Source organism: Felis catus, chromosome A2 (genome assembly GCF_018350175.1).
Source record: "Felis catus isolate Fca126 chromosome A2, F.catus_Fca126_mat1.0, whole genome shotgun sequence".
NCBI classification, from domain to species: domain Eukaryota; kingdom Metazoa; phylum Chordata; class Mammalia; order Carnivora; family Felidae; genus Felis; species Felis catus.
Genome location: NC_058369.1, coordinates 12,848,073 through 12,861,321, shown reverse-complemented (window position 1 = coordinate 12,861,321; position 13,249 = coordinate 12,848,073). Strand labels below are relative to the sequence as shown.

The window sequence follows — 13,249 nt, the reverse complement described above, 5'->3', positions numbered from 1 at the left end:
ACTGTCCCCCACCCCACCCCCATGGACCCCACCTGCCAGCAGGTTCCCACAACTGCCCATCTGATTTGCAGCCTGGGAGCTGGTCTGAGAGGGGATGGTGGGGGTGTGTGGTTTCTAGTTCTGTTGCCCTTCATAGGGCAGATGGCCCCTACAGCTGACATTTGAGCCCTACCTGGGGAGAGGCTGGGTGCTGAAACAGGGCACCAGGAGGCAGCTCCCAGGACAACAGGCTCTGCCAGCCCCTCACCCCCATTTCCAGATCAATTAACAAGCCCTTCCAGCAAGCCCACCACTCTAGCACCCAGAGTGCGTGTGAAATTCCAGCAGCAGCATTTGTGGGACAATCGAGGCAGGTCCTCCCAGACCGGGGGGCACATCCCCCTGCCCTGCACCCCTTTTGGCTGAGGTCACAGGGTGGACCCCTCCCCCGCCCCACCTGTCAACCCCTGCTCCTCCAACTCTGAACCAGTCCGAGCAGGAATTGCACGCAAACACTTTTCAGGCACTTTTTATTTCACACGGCTCGTGGGGCACCTGGGGCACCTCTCGTACCAGACCTGTGGCCGTGTGTCTGGGGAGCGACCCAGGCCTGAGAGAGAGGAAGCCCCTCTCCGGAGATTCCCCAGATCATCACTGTTGACCAGTAGGAATGTACAACCCCAGGCCTTGCCCTCCCTGCCGGTGAGTGGTCCTGAGTCGCGGCTCCTGTTCGCCACACGGAACGGGCGGCGTGCCAAGGATGGCCTCCTCCAGCCTCCTGAGTCCAGGGCGTGGTGGACAGAAGAGTGACGGCCACATTCAAGTCTCCCTGGGATGTGAGGTCTGTGGTGCTGCGGGCGGAGGCTGCCTACCACCCTGTGTCCTGACTCCAACCACCAGCCTTGATCCCCAGAGAGGCTCCAACGCTCCTTCAAGTGCATGCCAGCCAGGTGGCCGGTTGCCAGCTGGGCCAGAGGAGGAGTCTGAGACGGACTTGGGGCAGTCAGGTGCCCCAAGGGTCCAAATCCCCTGTGCACGGTCCTGGCCCTCAGACCACGGGCCCCGAGCCGTCCTCAGCGCGAGTCTGGGCCTCCTCCGTGTGGCGGCTGTTGCGGGCTTTGCTCCAAAGACTCATGTCCAGGTTACAAGGGCGATGCAGGGCGTTAATATAAAAGTTTGTACATACACGTATAAAAAACAATTTGGTCTCTTGTTAAGGCTGTTACAGTTTGAAGTTATGTAAACCACGCACGAAGAAACAGTTACCATAAAAACAAAAAGGGAGGTGGGAGATGCCAGGCTGCCCACCATGATTTGGTGCTCTGGGTGGGCGTGTCTGTGTGATGTGGGGGCCCAGCCAGGGCGACGGGGCCTCGGCTGGCCTCTCCCCGCCTGGACTCTGCGCTCGGAGCTGACGCCCACCTCACATTGCTTTCGGAGCTTTTCATTCGGAATCCTTCTCGGCCAGATGCTGGCTCTGCAGCTCACGCCCAGCTCCGGCACTGGGTCGTCCTCAGACACGCGGCCTCTGGCACTGTGTGGGCCCTCAGCCGTTGGCCTGGCCCGGGGTGGGGGGCAGGCAGTAGGTCGGGGGGTCCGAGTACCTCCGCTTGGCCCCGGGAGGCTGGGCGTCCTCGTCCGCGGGCTCCCGAGTGCCCCGCGCGGGCAGGTGCGTGCCGGGTGTGATATACACAGAGTGCACCTGGTCCGGGCGGCGGGCGGGCGGCTCTCGGCGCCTCACTAGGGCAGCACCCTCCTGGGCACCCGGTGCCCGGCCAGGGAGGTGGGAGGGTAGGCCGGGTGGGAGCTTGATGTTGGCTGTGGGCATGATGGGGGTCCGCCGGGGGGTCTTCACTCTGACCGTCACGAAGGACGACGGCCTTCGTCGTGGGGGGGCGGCTGCCACGGGGAGGGGGCTCAGGGCGGGCGCGCCGGGGCTGGGGAGAGCAGGCGCGGGGGGCCCTTTTGAGAGACAGACGGCAGGGTTACTGCAGCTTCAGGGCCAGTAGATGGACCCTTGCCCCAGGGCCTGCCGGTGGTGGACACGGGAAGGAGAAAAGCAGACGCCGCCTTAATACTGACCTTCTGAGGCCCCCCGCCCGGCCCGCTCTTCCAACAGGCTCTCGGTGCTGGCCGACGTTTCCGAGTCCAGGTTTTCCTCGTCGGAGCCCCGAGGGTCCAGCTCCGGCAGCCGGTAGGTGATGTCCTCCCTGGGGATGAGGGGGTCACGGTGTCTAAGGCTGTTCCCAAGGTGAAAGACCACCCCTCCAGAGTGCCAGCCGCCGGGTAGGGGGCAGAACAGGCCTTCCTGGTCCTGGATGGGAGTCCCTGCTCCCAGCACCCCCAACACCCGTCCCCAAATCACAGCCGGCCCGGAGAAACTCATGGGAGGGATGTGTCAGGCTGCTGAGGGAAGGCCCTGTACTGAGCTAGTGACCTGCTTCTGCCTCAGGGCCTTGGCAAGTGTTGTTCCCTCTGCCTGGCGCGCCCTACCTTGTTCCTAAGACTAGGGTGGCCGGGTGGCCCGGGTCACACCTGTTCTCCTGGCACGTTAATGGTGCCCTATTCACACGTCTTGGCGGGACGACAGACTGGTTGGTCACTCCAGCTAAGACCAACTTCCAGGCAGAGTTTGGGCATTACCCCTCTGCTGCCCCTTCTTTCTTTGTGGGCCACCACGGTTCCCGGTGGCCAAGTGTGGGGTTTAAACAGAGCGCTAGGCTGCGTGTTAGGACAGCAGCACCCCACGAGGTGGGTACTGGATGGCGGGAACGAGCCTAGCCCGTCAGCCTCCTAACAGCCAGGTCCGCTATGGCAGAGGGGCCTGGGGGTGGGGGCCGGACGGCAGAGCCGAGGGCAGGAAGGGGGCAGAGACACTTGCTTCTCCTCCTTGATGGACTGGATCCGTTCAATGAGGATCTCCTTCTCGCGGTCCTCGTCACCGCTGGGCACTTCCTCTTCTGGCAGCACCCCGAGGTCCTCCAGGCCGCCCACGCTGCTTCCCGGGGTCTTGGGGCTCTTGTTCTGCAACAGACAAACGGCAGGTCTGGCTGGCCCCTCTGGACGGTGGGCTCAGTGCTCACGGGAGGGAGAGGGTGGTGTGAACGGCTCCGGGAGAGATTAGTTCTGACGTGGAAGGGTGGGCTTAGTGAGGCTGCTCCGGGGATCAGGTGGGGACCGAGTGGCCGGTGCTCGGCTGATTAGTCATCCTCAGCGCAGGTGGGCAGCAGGCGACGGGCCTCCCCCAGCATGCACTTCCAGAAGGTTAGGACACGCTCAGTCTATCCTAGGAGACCACGGGCACGAGGTGAACCCAGCATGCACCACGCCCGGAGACATGCAGGGTGGGCCCGCGGAACATGTACATACCAGGACCCCCTCATAGGGAGACGAAAACCCCAGTTTGAGAGGCCATGGCTGGGAAAGAGATGAACAGAGGGTGACCACACAGGGCCACGATCACCACACGGGTGTAAGTCACGGGCACCGGAGCCACATCTGGCTGCGGGGACAAGGACGGGGTCCTCCCCCGGGAGCCCCAGACCTGCCTCCCCCTCAGCCCCCACCCCCACTGTAGGGCCACTTCTGCTGTGGGAAGTCTTCCCCGTAGGCGGGGCTGGTGGATGACCTGAACCATCACCAAGCGGGTGCCAGGTGCCCTGCTGCCCTTTGAGGGGCAGTCGGCATGAGGCTGGGGGAGGGAGGCGGTCGTTTAGCCGATGTGGGGGACCTGCCTCCCAACCTTGCTCCCATGAGGCCCCTGGCCAGGCAGCTTGTGGCCGAGGGTGGGCAGGGAGGGCAAGGATGGCGTGAGGCCCCGCCCCACGCCCAAGCCCCGCCCACCGGCCCCGCCCACCCCTCCACTCACAGTGTTCTGTCGCAGGAGGGAGAGTCTGCGGAAGGCGATGCTCTCCGCGGCTTCCAGCTGGCTGATCTCCTCCATCTTCACCTTGTACTTCCTCATCTGTTCCTTGATCAGCATCTCCACGCACCTGCGGAGAAGGTGACTCAGTCACTGCCCCAGGACGGCCAGCGTCAGGGCCTGGCGTCTAGAGAGGCACTGCCCGGAGACTGGGGCACGGCGGCCAGGCAGAGATCCAGAGACCAGGCAGGGCCACAGACACAGCCGTGGGCTGTGTCATCTTGGTGCCAGCTCACCGTGTGACCTCGTGCGGCTCACTCCACCTCTCTGAGCCTGAGCCTCGGACTCAACCAGCCTGGTTTGAAGGAGGAAGTACAGTACGCGGATCAGAGTGAACCGATCCCTCATAGTCACCCTGCGGGGTGGGGGTTCTCCCACCTCCCGTGGAAGCATGAGGAACGGGGAGGCTGGGCGATTTGTCACAGGGGCCGCAGGCAAGCCACCCCAAGGGCTCCAGAAGGTGCACTGTGAGTGGTTAAGTGTGTGGGGGGCTCAGCCTGCAGTGGTCAGTGGGGGGAGGGCGGGCAGCTCAGCCCGGAGAAAGAATCGCAGCTCAGGTCTCCCGACATCTCGACCACATGAGGAAAAAAGGAGCAAAGAGTGTGGCGGAAGAGGCCGGAAGGAACTCTGTCAACACCACGCGGCTACTGGGGTAGCGTCAGGGCCGCCCAAGAAACCGCCTAGGGTGACACGTTCTTATTTTTACAATTCGAAGCCTAAACAATGTCCTCTTGGTGGCTGATGTCTAACGACTTTCTTCTGAGTTCTTTTGAAGAACTTTGAAAACTTTTGAGGATGGCGCGGTGGGGAGAAGGGGAAGACACCCCCAGGCCACTGCTGCTTTTCCTGACGGCTCTTGTTGCTAACCAGAGGCCGGGAACGCGGGGCTTTGCCGTCTGCCCCTCGCCCTGCAACTGGAGACGAGGGCTTTCTCCTCCTTTCTGTGTTCTCCAGCCTCCAAAGCATTCGGAAGTGATGCCCTAGCTGCCGGAGGAGACCGCGCGGGGGCCCCGGCGCCTGGCACTCACGTGGTGACCTTGAGGACATCCTTCATGCTGGTCAGTGGGTCTGAGTTGTCAGGGCAGCGCAGGAGGCAGGGTGCGAAGATGATAGCGAGAGCACTGGGCGACATGCGGTTCACGTCCTCGAGCAGGGCCACCCTGCGTGGTGAGCGGCAGTTAGGGGTGGCCAGGGAGCCCCGAGACTGGAGGCCAGGACCCTGGGGCTGCTGCCAGGAAAAGTGCCTCCAGACCCTGGAGGTGGAGGCTAGCACCTCGCTTCCATGGGGCAGAGAGCCACCGCAGGAGAGCGTGGGGGGCCCCTCCCCGACCCCCGCCCCCAACCCGGCCCCGGGGCCTGGGGTGCAACCACCAGAGAACGCTGGCCCAGGGAACACTGTGGCGGGGCTCCTGATGGGGACCCCCACCCCACAAGAGCAGGTGGCAGGCACTTGCTTGACGAGGTGGAAGATGAGCCTCTCCAATGAGTTGTGGTTGGCCTCAGGCAGGTGCTCCAGGACGGTGTAGATGGCGGCCAGCTGCTCCTGCTTTCCCGGCAGCTCTGGAAGGACCCAGGGCGTCAGCTCCCCATAGCGCTGGCCCCCCCAACGTTCCCGGGGCGCAGGGGAGCCCCCCCGCCACGTGGGGCCAGATGCAGGGCCACAAGGGCTACGTGCCCTAGGCTGGGGACCCGCACCGGGCCGGCTGCTTTGAGCCTTGGCTTCTCAGCTGTGCTCCCCGATTAGCCGCAGTGAGCGCGCGTGGTTCCAACCCTGGCCGTGGCCACCTGCCCTGCCCTCGCTGCTGCTGTGGGACTCACCTACGGCTCGGAGGAAGTCGCCGTACTGGGCAAAAGTCATGAGGGGCTCAGGCAGCTCCCGAAGCCACTGCTTGAGCACGCCGGTGATGGCATGGATGGGGAAGTTCTCCAGCTTGACGGCCGCGGGGTCTGCGGGGAGGCGGGGGGCGGGGCTGGTGAACGCAGGCAGGGGGGCTGTGCCCCAGCCCCCTCGTGCCCACTCCCCCCGGACACCCACCTGTCTGCAGTGCCTGTCGGAGCTCCCGCGTGCGGTTGGCAGCGCCCGACTTGCGGTAGAGGCCCTCGGTGTACAGGCCGTGCATCTCCACATGTTCCAGAAGCTTCTCCAGCACAACAGGCACTGAGGCCTTGTCACTGGTCAGGCTGTCCACGCACACGCCGAAGTGGCCCGGCTCGGCGCCTGGCTCGCTCTGCAGTACCAGAGGTGGGGGGGGGGGGTCAGGTCTCCTGTGTGGGCTCTACCCTCCCTGCCCCTCACGCCCCCCATAGGCTGCTGGGGGCGCCTGGCTGGGGAGGTGAGCTTGCTGGCCGCTGGGCAGGGGCTCCCCCTGCGGAGCGGCCCCAGCTGCCTCAGGGTGGTTGGTCCTGCTTCCGCTGCAGCTCCAGTGCTTGGGACCCTGCCTCCCTCACGCAGAGTTGGGGACGCCCTCCTGGGTCTCGGGCGGGGCAGGGCTGGGGGTCTGAGACGCACGTATAAGCCCAGTCCTGTCTCAGGAGACCCCGAGGGGCTCTGACAGAACAGGGGCTGCAAACCAGCCCCTCGTCTGACACCCTACGCTGGCCTGGCACCAAGCACACCCTCTCCTCTGCATCGCTCGGGAGTGCCTCCCCTAGGTGTTCCGGAAAGTTCCCGGCCTGCTCACCTTTCTCCTGCATGCGTAGGCGCAGTAGGTCTGAATCTTGGGCACACACTTCTTGTGGCAGGTCATCTTGCACACTAGGAGGTAAGGGGGGGGGTGGTCACAGATGATGCATCGAGGACCCCGGTTTCCCGAGGCCGCCTGCCCTGTCGGCCAGGGACCCGCTGACCAGCTTCTAAATTGGAGTCCTACGAATCCCTGCCCTGATGCCCAGGTGAGGAAGCCACGTGGGCAGATGTTCACAGCTGGTGACTCTGTGTGGCCTCAGAGCCCGGCCGGCGGGACAGGAGCAAGGGCTCGGGAGGGGGGAGGTGGGGGGCAGGGGCATACTTGAGAGAGGAAATGGGCTGAGACCAAAAAGGAGAGGGCAGCTAGTGTCCTTGTCTCAGGACGGTGACAACTGCCTGGGTTTTTTTTTTTTTTTAACATTTTTATTTATTTTTGAGAGACAGAGCGTGAGCGGGGGAGGGGCAGAGGGAAAGGGAGACACAGAATCAGAAGCACTGCCTGGGTATTTGTGATGGACATGAGGGGACAGATCGCTCTTTACACAGGGACTGAGGAGACAGGAGACCCCGGGCAGAAGAGAGAGAGGCCCAGGGAGAGAAAGCTGATCCCTGCAGGAAAATACAACTGCCAGAGACCGACTGACCCGGCCCCGGCCTCCTGCCAGCTGGGTCATCCTGGGCTGTATGTTTCTCGGGGTTCCTGTGGGGCTGACTGACCTCGCCTGGCACATGAGGGAGGGACTCGGGGGGTCGAGAGAGGCGCTGGAGTTCAGGCAGCAGGGGCAGTGTGTTGACGGGCTTGGAGGAAGGACGTGGGGTAACCTGGCGAGGTGGAGGGCAGGCTGCAGAGGTGGCTGGGGGCCTCAGGGCTGGCTGAGAATCGGGATCTGCCCCAGGGTGACAGTGGGAGGTCTGAGTGCGTGAGGTGTGGCGAGGGCAGTGTTCCAGAAAGATCCACCGTGTGGCTTGAGTGAAGGCCCTGGTGCACAGTGAGGGGTTGGGGACATGGTGGGGGATCAGGGGGCTTGGTAGGAGGGTCCCAGGGCAAGGTGAGGGTCAGGGGGTGCAGCAGGTGAGCCAAAGATGTTGTGGAGGGTTCTTGGGCATGGGGAAGGGTCAGGGGCTGCAGTGGGAGGGTCCGGAGGTGTGGTGTGGAGGGTGGGGGGGGAGACAAAGTGAAGGGTCAGGGGGAGTGGTGACAGCGTTAGGGGATGCGGGGGTTTGGGGCACTCACCGCTGCAGAGCAGGGCCTTGTCCATGAGCCAGATGTAGGAGAGACACTGCTCACACGACTGAGGGATGCTCACCTGGTAGCTGGCGAATACGTGCCCGTTGTGGTGCTGGACCTGGGGGCGGTGGAGGAGGGCGCTGAGCGGCGAGGGCAGACCCTCCACGGTCTCACCACGGGGCCGCCCAGCGTGCACGCGGCCCGTGGCATATTGGGGCCGAGGTTCCCATTCACGGCCGGGTTCCCTAGGGCTGGGCGGGAAAACACGCTCACACACACACACACACTCTCTCGCACGCGTGCAAATACTCACAGCACGGTCCTGCTTCCGCTTCTTCTTCTGGGCTTTGCTCGGCTGTGAGGGGGCACAGAGGCGAAGTCTGTGTGGGCCCCGGGAGCGCCCCCGCCTGCCCCCGTCCCCGAAGCCGCGCCACCAACCTTGGGCGGCTCGAAGTCATTCTTGGTGTGTCCGCGGGTGAACTCGTCGAGCAGCGACTGGAAAAGGTTGAGGACCAAGTTGGTGTCCTTCTCCCCCCGCTCGGCCGCCAGGTTGTTCACGACAATCTGGTAGTTCTCCATCAGGTCCTTGTAGCCGACGTGGATCTTGCCATTCTGCAGGGATGCAGGCGTGACCCGGGGGGGAAAGACAGAAGGGGGAGGCGCCCGGGAGAGGCCATGGGGATCCCCACAGGGGCCCTCGCCAGGGCTGGGGGCTGCACGTACGGGGACAGAGTACATGGTTTTGAGGTTGCTCCTGAACTTCTCGGTGGCTTCGATGAATAAACTCTCAATGGGGGTCTTCTGGGAGCGCAGGTCGTTTATCTGTAGGAAGAAAGAGGTGCGCTGACCCTGAGTGACCTCAGGTTTTGCATCTGATTGGTGGCTGTTCCGCTCTGTCCCCAGTCCTTCCCTGGCTCCTCTGGGAAAAAATCCAGGCCCTCTGGCTAATCCCGGTCCTTCCAGTCCCCTTAGTTCGGGTTTACAGCACCCAACATTTGGGGCTGGATCACACTGGGGGCTGTTGATCAGCACCCCTGGACCCCACGCCCCAGATGCCAGTAGCACTCCCCAGTCAGGACAGTCAAAAATGTCTGCAGATGTCCCAGAGTATCTCCTGGGGCAGGACCATCTCTGGTTGAAAACCACTGGTCTAGCTGGGGCCCTTCCTGCCAGCCCTCACAGGCACTTAACACTGAGCCACGCCCCGGATCCATGCCGTGGTTACTAATTCAGCTCCACTGTATACACTAAGCACTCAATCAGCACCTGCCCTGAGACCCAACGTGTTTCGTTAAAAGTGTATTTTTTTTTTTCCTTTTAAATTTCTAATGTTTATTTTTGGGAGAGAGACAGGGCATAAACGGGGGAGGGTTGGAGAGAGAGGGAGACACGGAATCCGAAGCGGGCTCCGGGCTCTGAGCGGTCAGCACAGAGCCTGATGCGGGGCTCGAACTTACAAACTGTGAGATCATGACCTGAGCCGAAGTTGGGTGCCCGACTGAGCCACCCAGGTGCCCCGGTTCTACATTTTCTGTGCAGTCCCTGTATTAAGACCCGCTGACCTTTTTTTTCTTTTTTTTAAAGTAAGCTCCATGCCCAACGTGGGGCTTGAACCCACGACCCTGAGATCAAGAGTCCCATGCTCTACCGCCTGAGCCAGCACCTCAAGACCCACTGAGTTTTTACACGAGATGTAAACATCTGTGGTGAGCAACAGGAACACCGGCTGCAGGTGTTCTCACGTGAGCCCAGGGAGGGGTTCTCATCTGGTTTCCGGAACTTTCTGTGCCGGAACTGTGCACCTGGATTTTCTGTTCCCGGCGCACGAAGGGCTGTGGTGTGGCGGCTCAGAAAACGGCCGGGTGGTGAAAACCCTTCTGGGGAGGCCCAGCTCTGACACTGCGTGTCCCCCCGCGACGCCGTACGTGCCCCTGGGTGACCCACCTTGTTGAGCAGGAACTCATCCAGGTACTTGAGCTCGTTGGCGTTGGTGATCTGGCGGAACACCGACTCCCGCCACTTCTCTGACACCGTGATTCTGCCGATCTTGAGGTTTCGGTTCTTCTTCCCTTTGCCTCCTGGCTCCTTGGCGTGCTTCTCCCCGGCCGCGTGGCGGTGCTGGTGGCTGGAGGAGGCTGGAGGGAGAAGGAGCCGCTGGTGAGGTGGGTGCTGGGGGAGGCAGGGTCACACACACAGAGAACCAGGACCCTGCCCTGCCGTGAACCGGGGTCTGCAGCCAGAAAGTGCCCTGGTGGGGCTGGGACCAGCCCTGAAGCCCTGTGCCCAAGGCCCCACCTGGAGGTAGCACACGTCCCCAGGGACCCTGGCGGCTCCACCATCCATCCCTGAGGCTGCCAGCAACCAACCTTCTAGATTCTTCTTGGTGGCAGCAGCTTCCAGCACCGTGTGCCCTGGCACTGTGTTCTCAGTTTCCTCCACACCCTCCAGGCTGGCTTTTTTATCCTTGTTCTTGTGCAAGAAAAGTCTTTTAAAAGTGGATCTGTAGGGGAAAGTAAGGGGTTTCATTTAAGCCTCTGGAAATGACCACGGAAGCAAGGCTGAAGGAAAGGTCCTCTTACTTATAGAGAAAAAATAACGCTTTTCTTGGTTGTCAGCGCAATGAGATGCTACTAAAAATGAGATTGGTTTGTGTGAACTGACAAGGGGGGGGTCAGGTAAAAAAGCAAGATGCAGGGAAGCCACCACAGCATGACCCCATTCTCATTAAAAAATATATATATATATAACTTACGCTCTGCCCCCTTAATGTGTTTTTACGGGCCCAAGTTTCAGGGGGAAAAAATCAAACACATGCCAAATCATACACTGAATGGTGTGCCCCCCAAAAGATGTGTCCATGTGCTAAATAACGCTCAGGACCTGGGCGTGTGACTTTATTTGGGAAAAGGGTCTTTGCAGGGGCGCCGGTGGCTCAGTCGGTTAAGTGTCTCACTCTTGGTTTTGGCTCAGGTCATGACCTCGTGGTTTCTTTCTTTTTTTAATTTTTATTTTTATGTTTATTCATTTTTGAAAGACAGAGAGAGCACAAGCAGGGGAGGGGCAGAGAGAAGGGGAGACACAGAATCTGAAGCAGACTCCAGGCTCTGAACTGTCAGCACAGAGCCCAACGCGGGGCTCGAACTCACAGACGGCGAGATCATGACCTGAGCCGGAGTCGGCTGCTCGACCTACTGAGCCACCCAGGCGCCCCAAAGACCTCGTGGTTTCTTGAATGTGAGCCCCGCGTCAGGCTCCACGCTGGCAGCAAGGGGCCCGCTTGGGATTCTCTCCCCCCACCCCCACTTGTACTGTCTCTGTAGATCTCAAAAAAAAAAAAAAGTCTCTGCAGATGTGACTAAGTTCTATGTGCCACAATCTGAATGTCTTTGTCGCCCCAAATTCGTATGCTGAAGTCTAATCCCCAGTGTGATGGTATCAGGGGGCTGATTAGATCACGGGGGTAGAGTCCCTATAAATGGGACTAACACCCTTACAAAAAGGGCCCCAGCGAGTTCCCTTGCCCTTCCTGCCACATGAGGCCCCAGTGAGAAGATGCCATCTGTGAACCAGGAAGTCGCCCCCACCACATACTGCATCTCCTGGTACCTTGGTCTTGAACTCCTAGCCCCCAGAACCGTAAGAAACACATGTAGTTCAAGCCACTTAGTCTGTGGCAGTTTTGTTAGAGCAGACGCTAAATGAAGCACTTGGGGCTGAGACCATCCGGAATACCCAGTTGGGCCTTAAATCCAGTGACAAGTATCCTCATAAGAGACAGAGAAAGAGAAAACACAGAGAGAAGAATGTCAGAGAGAGAAGACGGGGGCGGAGATGGGCTGATGCAGCCACAAGCCAAGGACACCCGGAGCCCCCAGGAACCGGAAGAGGCGAGGAAGGGCCCTTCCCCAGGGCCGTCCGAGGGAGCCGCCCTGCGGACACCCTGATCTCGGACTCGTGGCCGCCAGGACTGTGAGAAGTGAATTCCAGTTGTTGGAAGCCCCCCTGGTTTGTGGGGCTTCGTTCTGCCTGCCTCTCCAAGCCTGTGCTGGCCCTTCCTCCGCCTCCCGTCTCTGCGTTAGGATCAAAGCCCTGCCTGTCCCATGGCCCATCCTCTCTGCTCTGTGATGGAACCATCTGGAGCACTTCTGTGGCGCTTTCTGGGGACAGAGTCTTGGCCCAGTTTCTTCCATCCCAGGACCCAGGAGGGGTTTCTAAGGTAGAGGGGGCTGGATTTGGATACCGTAACAAGTCAAATGGAAACCGTCTCTCTGTGGACCCAGAGGAGGGGACCCAGAGGAGGGGGCTCCAGACCTTAGTGGCAGTCATCAGGCTGGCGAGTGGCCACGCTGGCACATGAGGGGGGCGTGACCTGGGCTCTGTGAGGGATCTCTCATCACAGGCTGAGCGAACACCTGCCCCACCGTGCATCCTAACTGCCGTCAGTTCAGGAGACCAGACTGCTCTGAGATGGGAGGCCGTGGCAGGGACCCTGGGCATCCCCTGGTGACTTGAGCCACGTCCAGACCCCACACTTACTTAGAGTCTGCCTGGGAGCCTGGGGACAGCCCGGAATCTGTGCCGGCAGAAGCGTCGCCCGACTTCTTCTTCTGGACGGCCAGCTTCTTGGTGCCGGCCTCCCCGTCCACCGTTTCTGTAGAAGGCTGCCAGAGAACAGGGCTGGGTGAGCAAAGGCAGGCAGGACCTGCTGGAGGGAAAGCGGGGGTGCTCCGCTCCCCGTGCACTCCATCCACCGACTTCCCTTCTCTTTTACGTTGCCCTTCGGGCAGGGCCAGGGCGCCCCGGCAGAAGCGGGTTTGGCCCCTGACAGGTGGCAGCCGCAGCCTGAAGCTTTACCTGAGTCTTGGTGTGGGACGGGGACAGGAGGAGCTTGGAGACGTCGCTCGTGGATAAGGAAATGCGCCTCTCCCTGTGAGATCACAGAAATGTGGCTTTTGTTTACAAGAGCGAGTTGGACAGTTTTGGCGGTCCCGACTTGGGTGGGAGGGGACCAGGGATGCCGCTGGGTGCTCCCCAGTGTGCCGGACGGCCCAGCCCAGACAAGGAGCCCGACACAGGTGTCAGTGTGCGAGGCCCAGAAAGCCCGACCTAACAGCCCACATCCTCCTCCGGCCCTTTTGCCCTCTGGCCAAGCAGGTCTCTGGGAGGTCGGGCTGGCGACTCGGGAGTCATCGGTATGCAGCTAACTAAGGGTCAAGAGTTGGGCCCCTCTTCAATTCCTGGGTGAGTGCGATCACCCCTAATCTCTGCCGAGGAAACAGAAACCCAGGCAGGCCGGGGAGTGGGATTTTGCCCCGAGACGCTGCTTCCCACGAAGCCAGGGGATTTCTGTGTGAACACAGCTCGCTGTGGCGGGGGCCTCAGGGTCCCAGCTGGCCCCAGGCTCAGCGGCTCCTGCCAGATGCCTCCCCTCCAC

The 13,249-nt window shown here is 61.3% G+C and overlaps 1 protein-coding gene and 1 long non-coding RNA gene across 9 annotated transcripts in view; one reads left to right on the top strand and one right to left on the bottom strand.

Moving 5' to 3' along the window:
• Positions 1-492: 492 nt before the first annotated feature.
• MYO9B (myosin IXB) overlaps positions 493-13,249 on the bottom strand; it is a 90,737-nt gene continuing 77,980 nt past the window's right edge. For 5 of the 7 annotated variants that reach the window (XM_023246941.2, XM_023246959.2, XM_023246946.2 and 2 more), the window contains 18 exons: positions 12,670-12,742; positions 12,352-12,476; positions 10,182-10,315; positions 9,760-9,950; positions 8,539-8,637; positions 8,254-8,427; positions 8,129-8,170; positions 7,822-7,933; positions 6,583-6,656; positions 5,937-6,129; positions 5,720-5,848; positions 5,356-5,461; positions 4,930-5,061; positions 3,848-3,971; positions 3,349-3,396; positions 2,861-3,003; positions 2,062-2,189; positions 493-1,941 (listed from right to left, as the gene is read on the bottom strand). In XM_023246941.2, coding sequence (XP_023102709.2) covers positions 1,526-1,941; positions 2,062-2,189; positions 2,861-3,003; positions 3,349-3,396; positions 3,848-3,971; positions 4,930-5,061; positions 5,356-5,461; positions 5,720-5,848; positions 5,937-6,129; positions 6,583-6,656; positions 7,822-7,933; positions 8,129-8,170; positions 8,254-8,427; positions 8,539-8,637; positions 9,760-9,950; positions 10,182-10,315; positions 12,352-12,476; positions 12,670-12,742 — 2,443 coding nt within the window. In that variant the 3' untranslated portion in view covers positions 493-1,525. The remainder of the gene's footprint in view (positions 1,942-2,061; positions 2,190-2,860; positions 3,004-3,348; positions 3,397-3,847; positions 3,972-4,929; positions 5,062-5,355; positions 5,462-5,719; positions 5,849-5,936; positions 6,130-6,582; positions 6,657-7,821; positions 7,934-8,128; positions 8,171-8,253; positions 8,428-8,538; positions 8,638-9,759; positions 9,951-10,181; positions 10,316-12,351; positions 12,477-12,669; positions 12,743-13,249) is intronic. The other 2 variants (XM_023246950.2, XM_023246954.2) reach the window with 1 other exon arrangement.
• On the top strand, positions 3,971-9,766 carry LOC123382593. Of its 2 annotated transcripts, XR_006591183.1 has the most exons (4): positions 3,971-4,218; positions 4,856-6,793; positions 7,134-7,269; positions 9,400-9,766. It is a non-coding gene; the product is annotated as an uncharacterized LOC123382593 (long non-coding RNA). The 2 variants fall into 2 exon arrangements; XR_006591180.1 differs by having other exon boundaries at positions 4,856-7,269.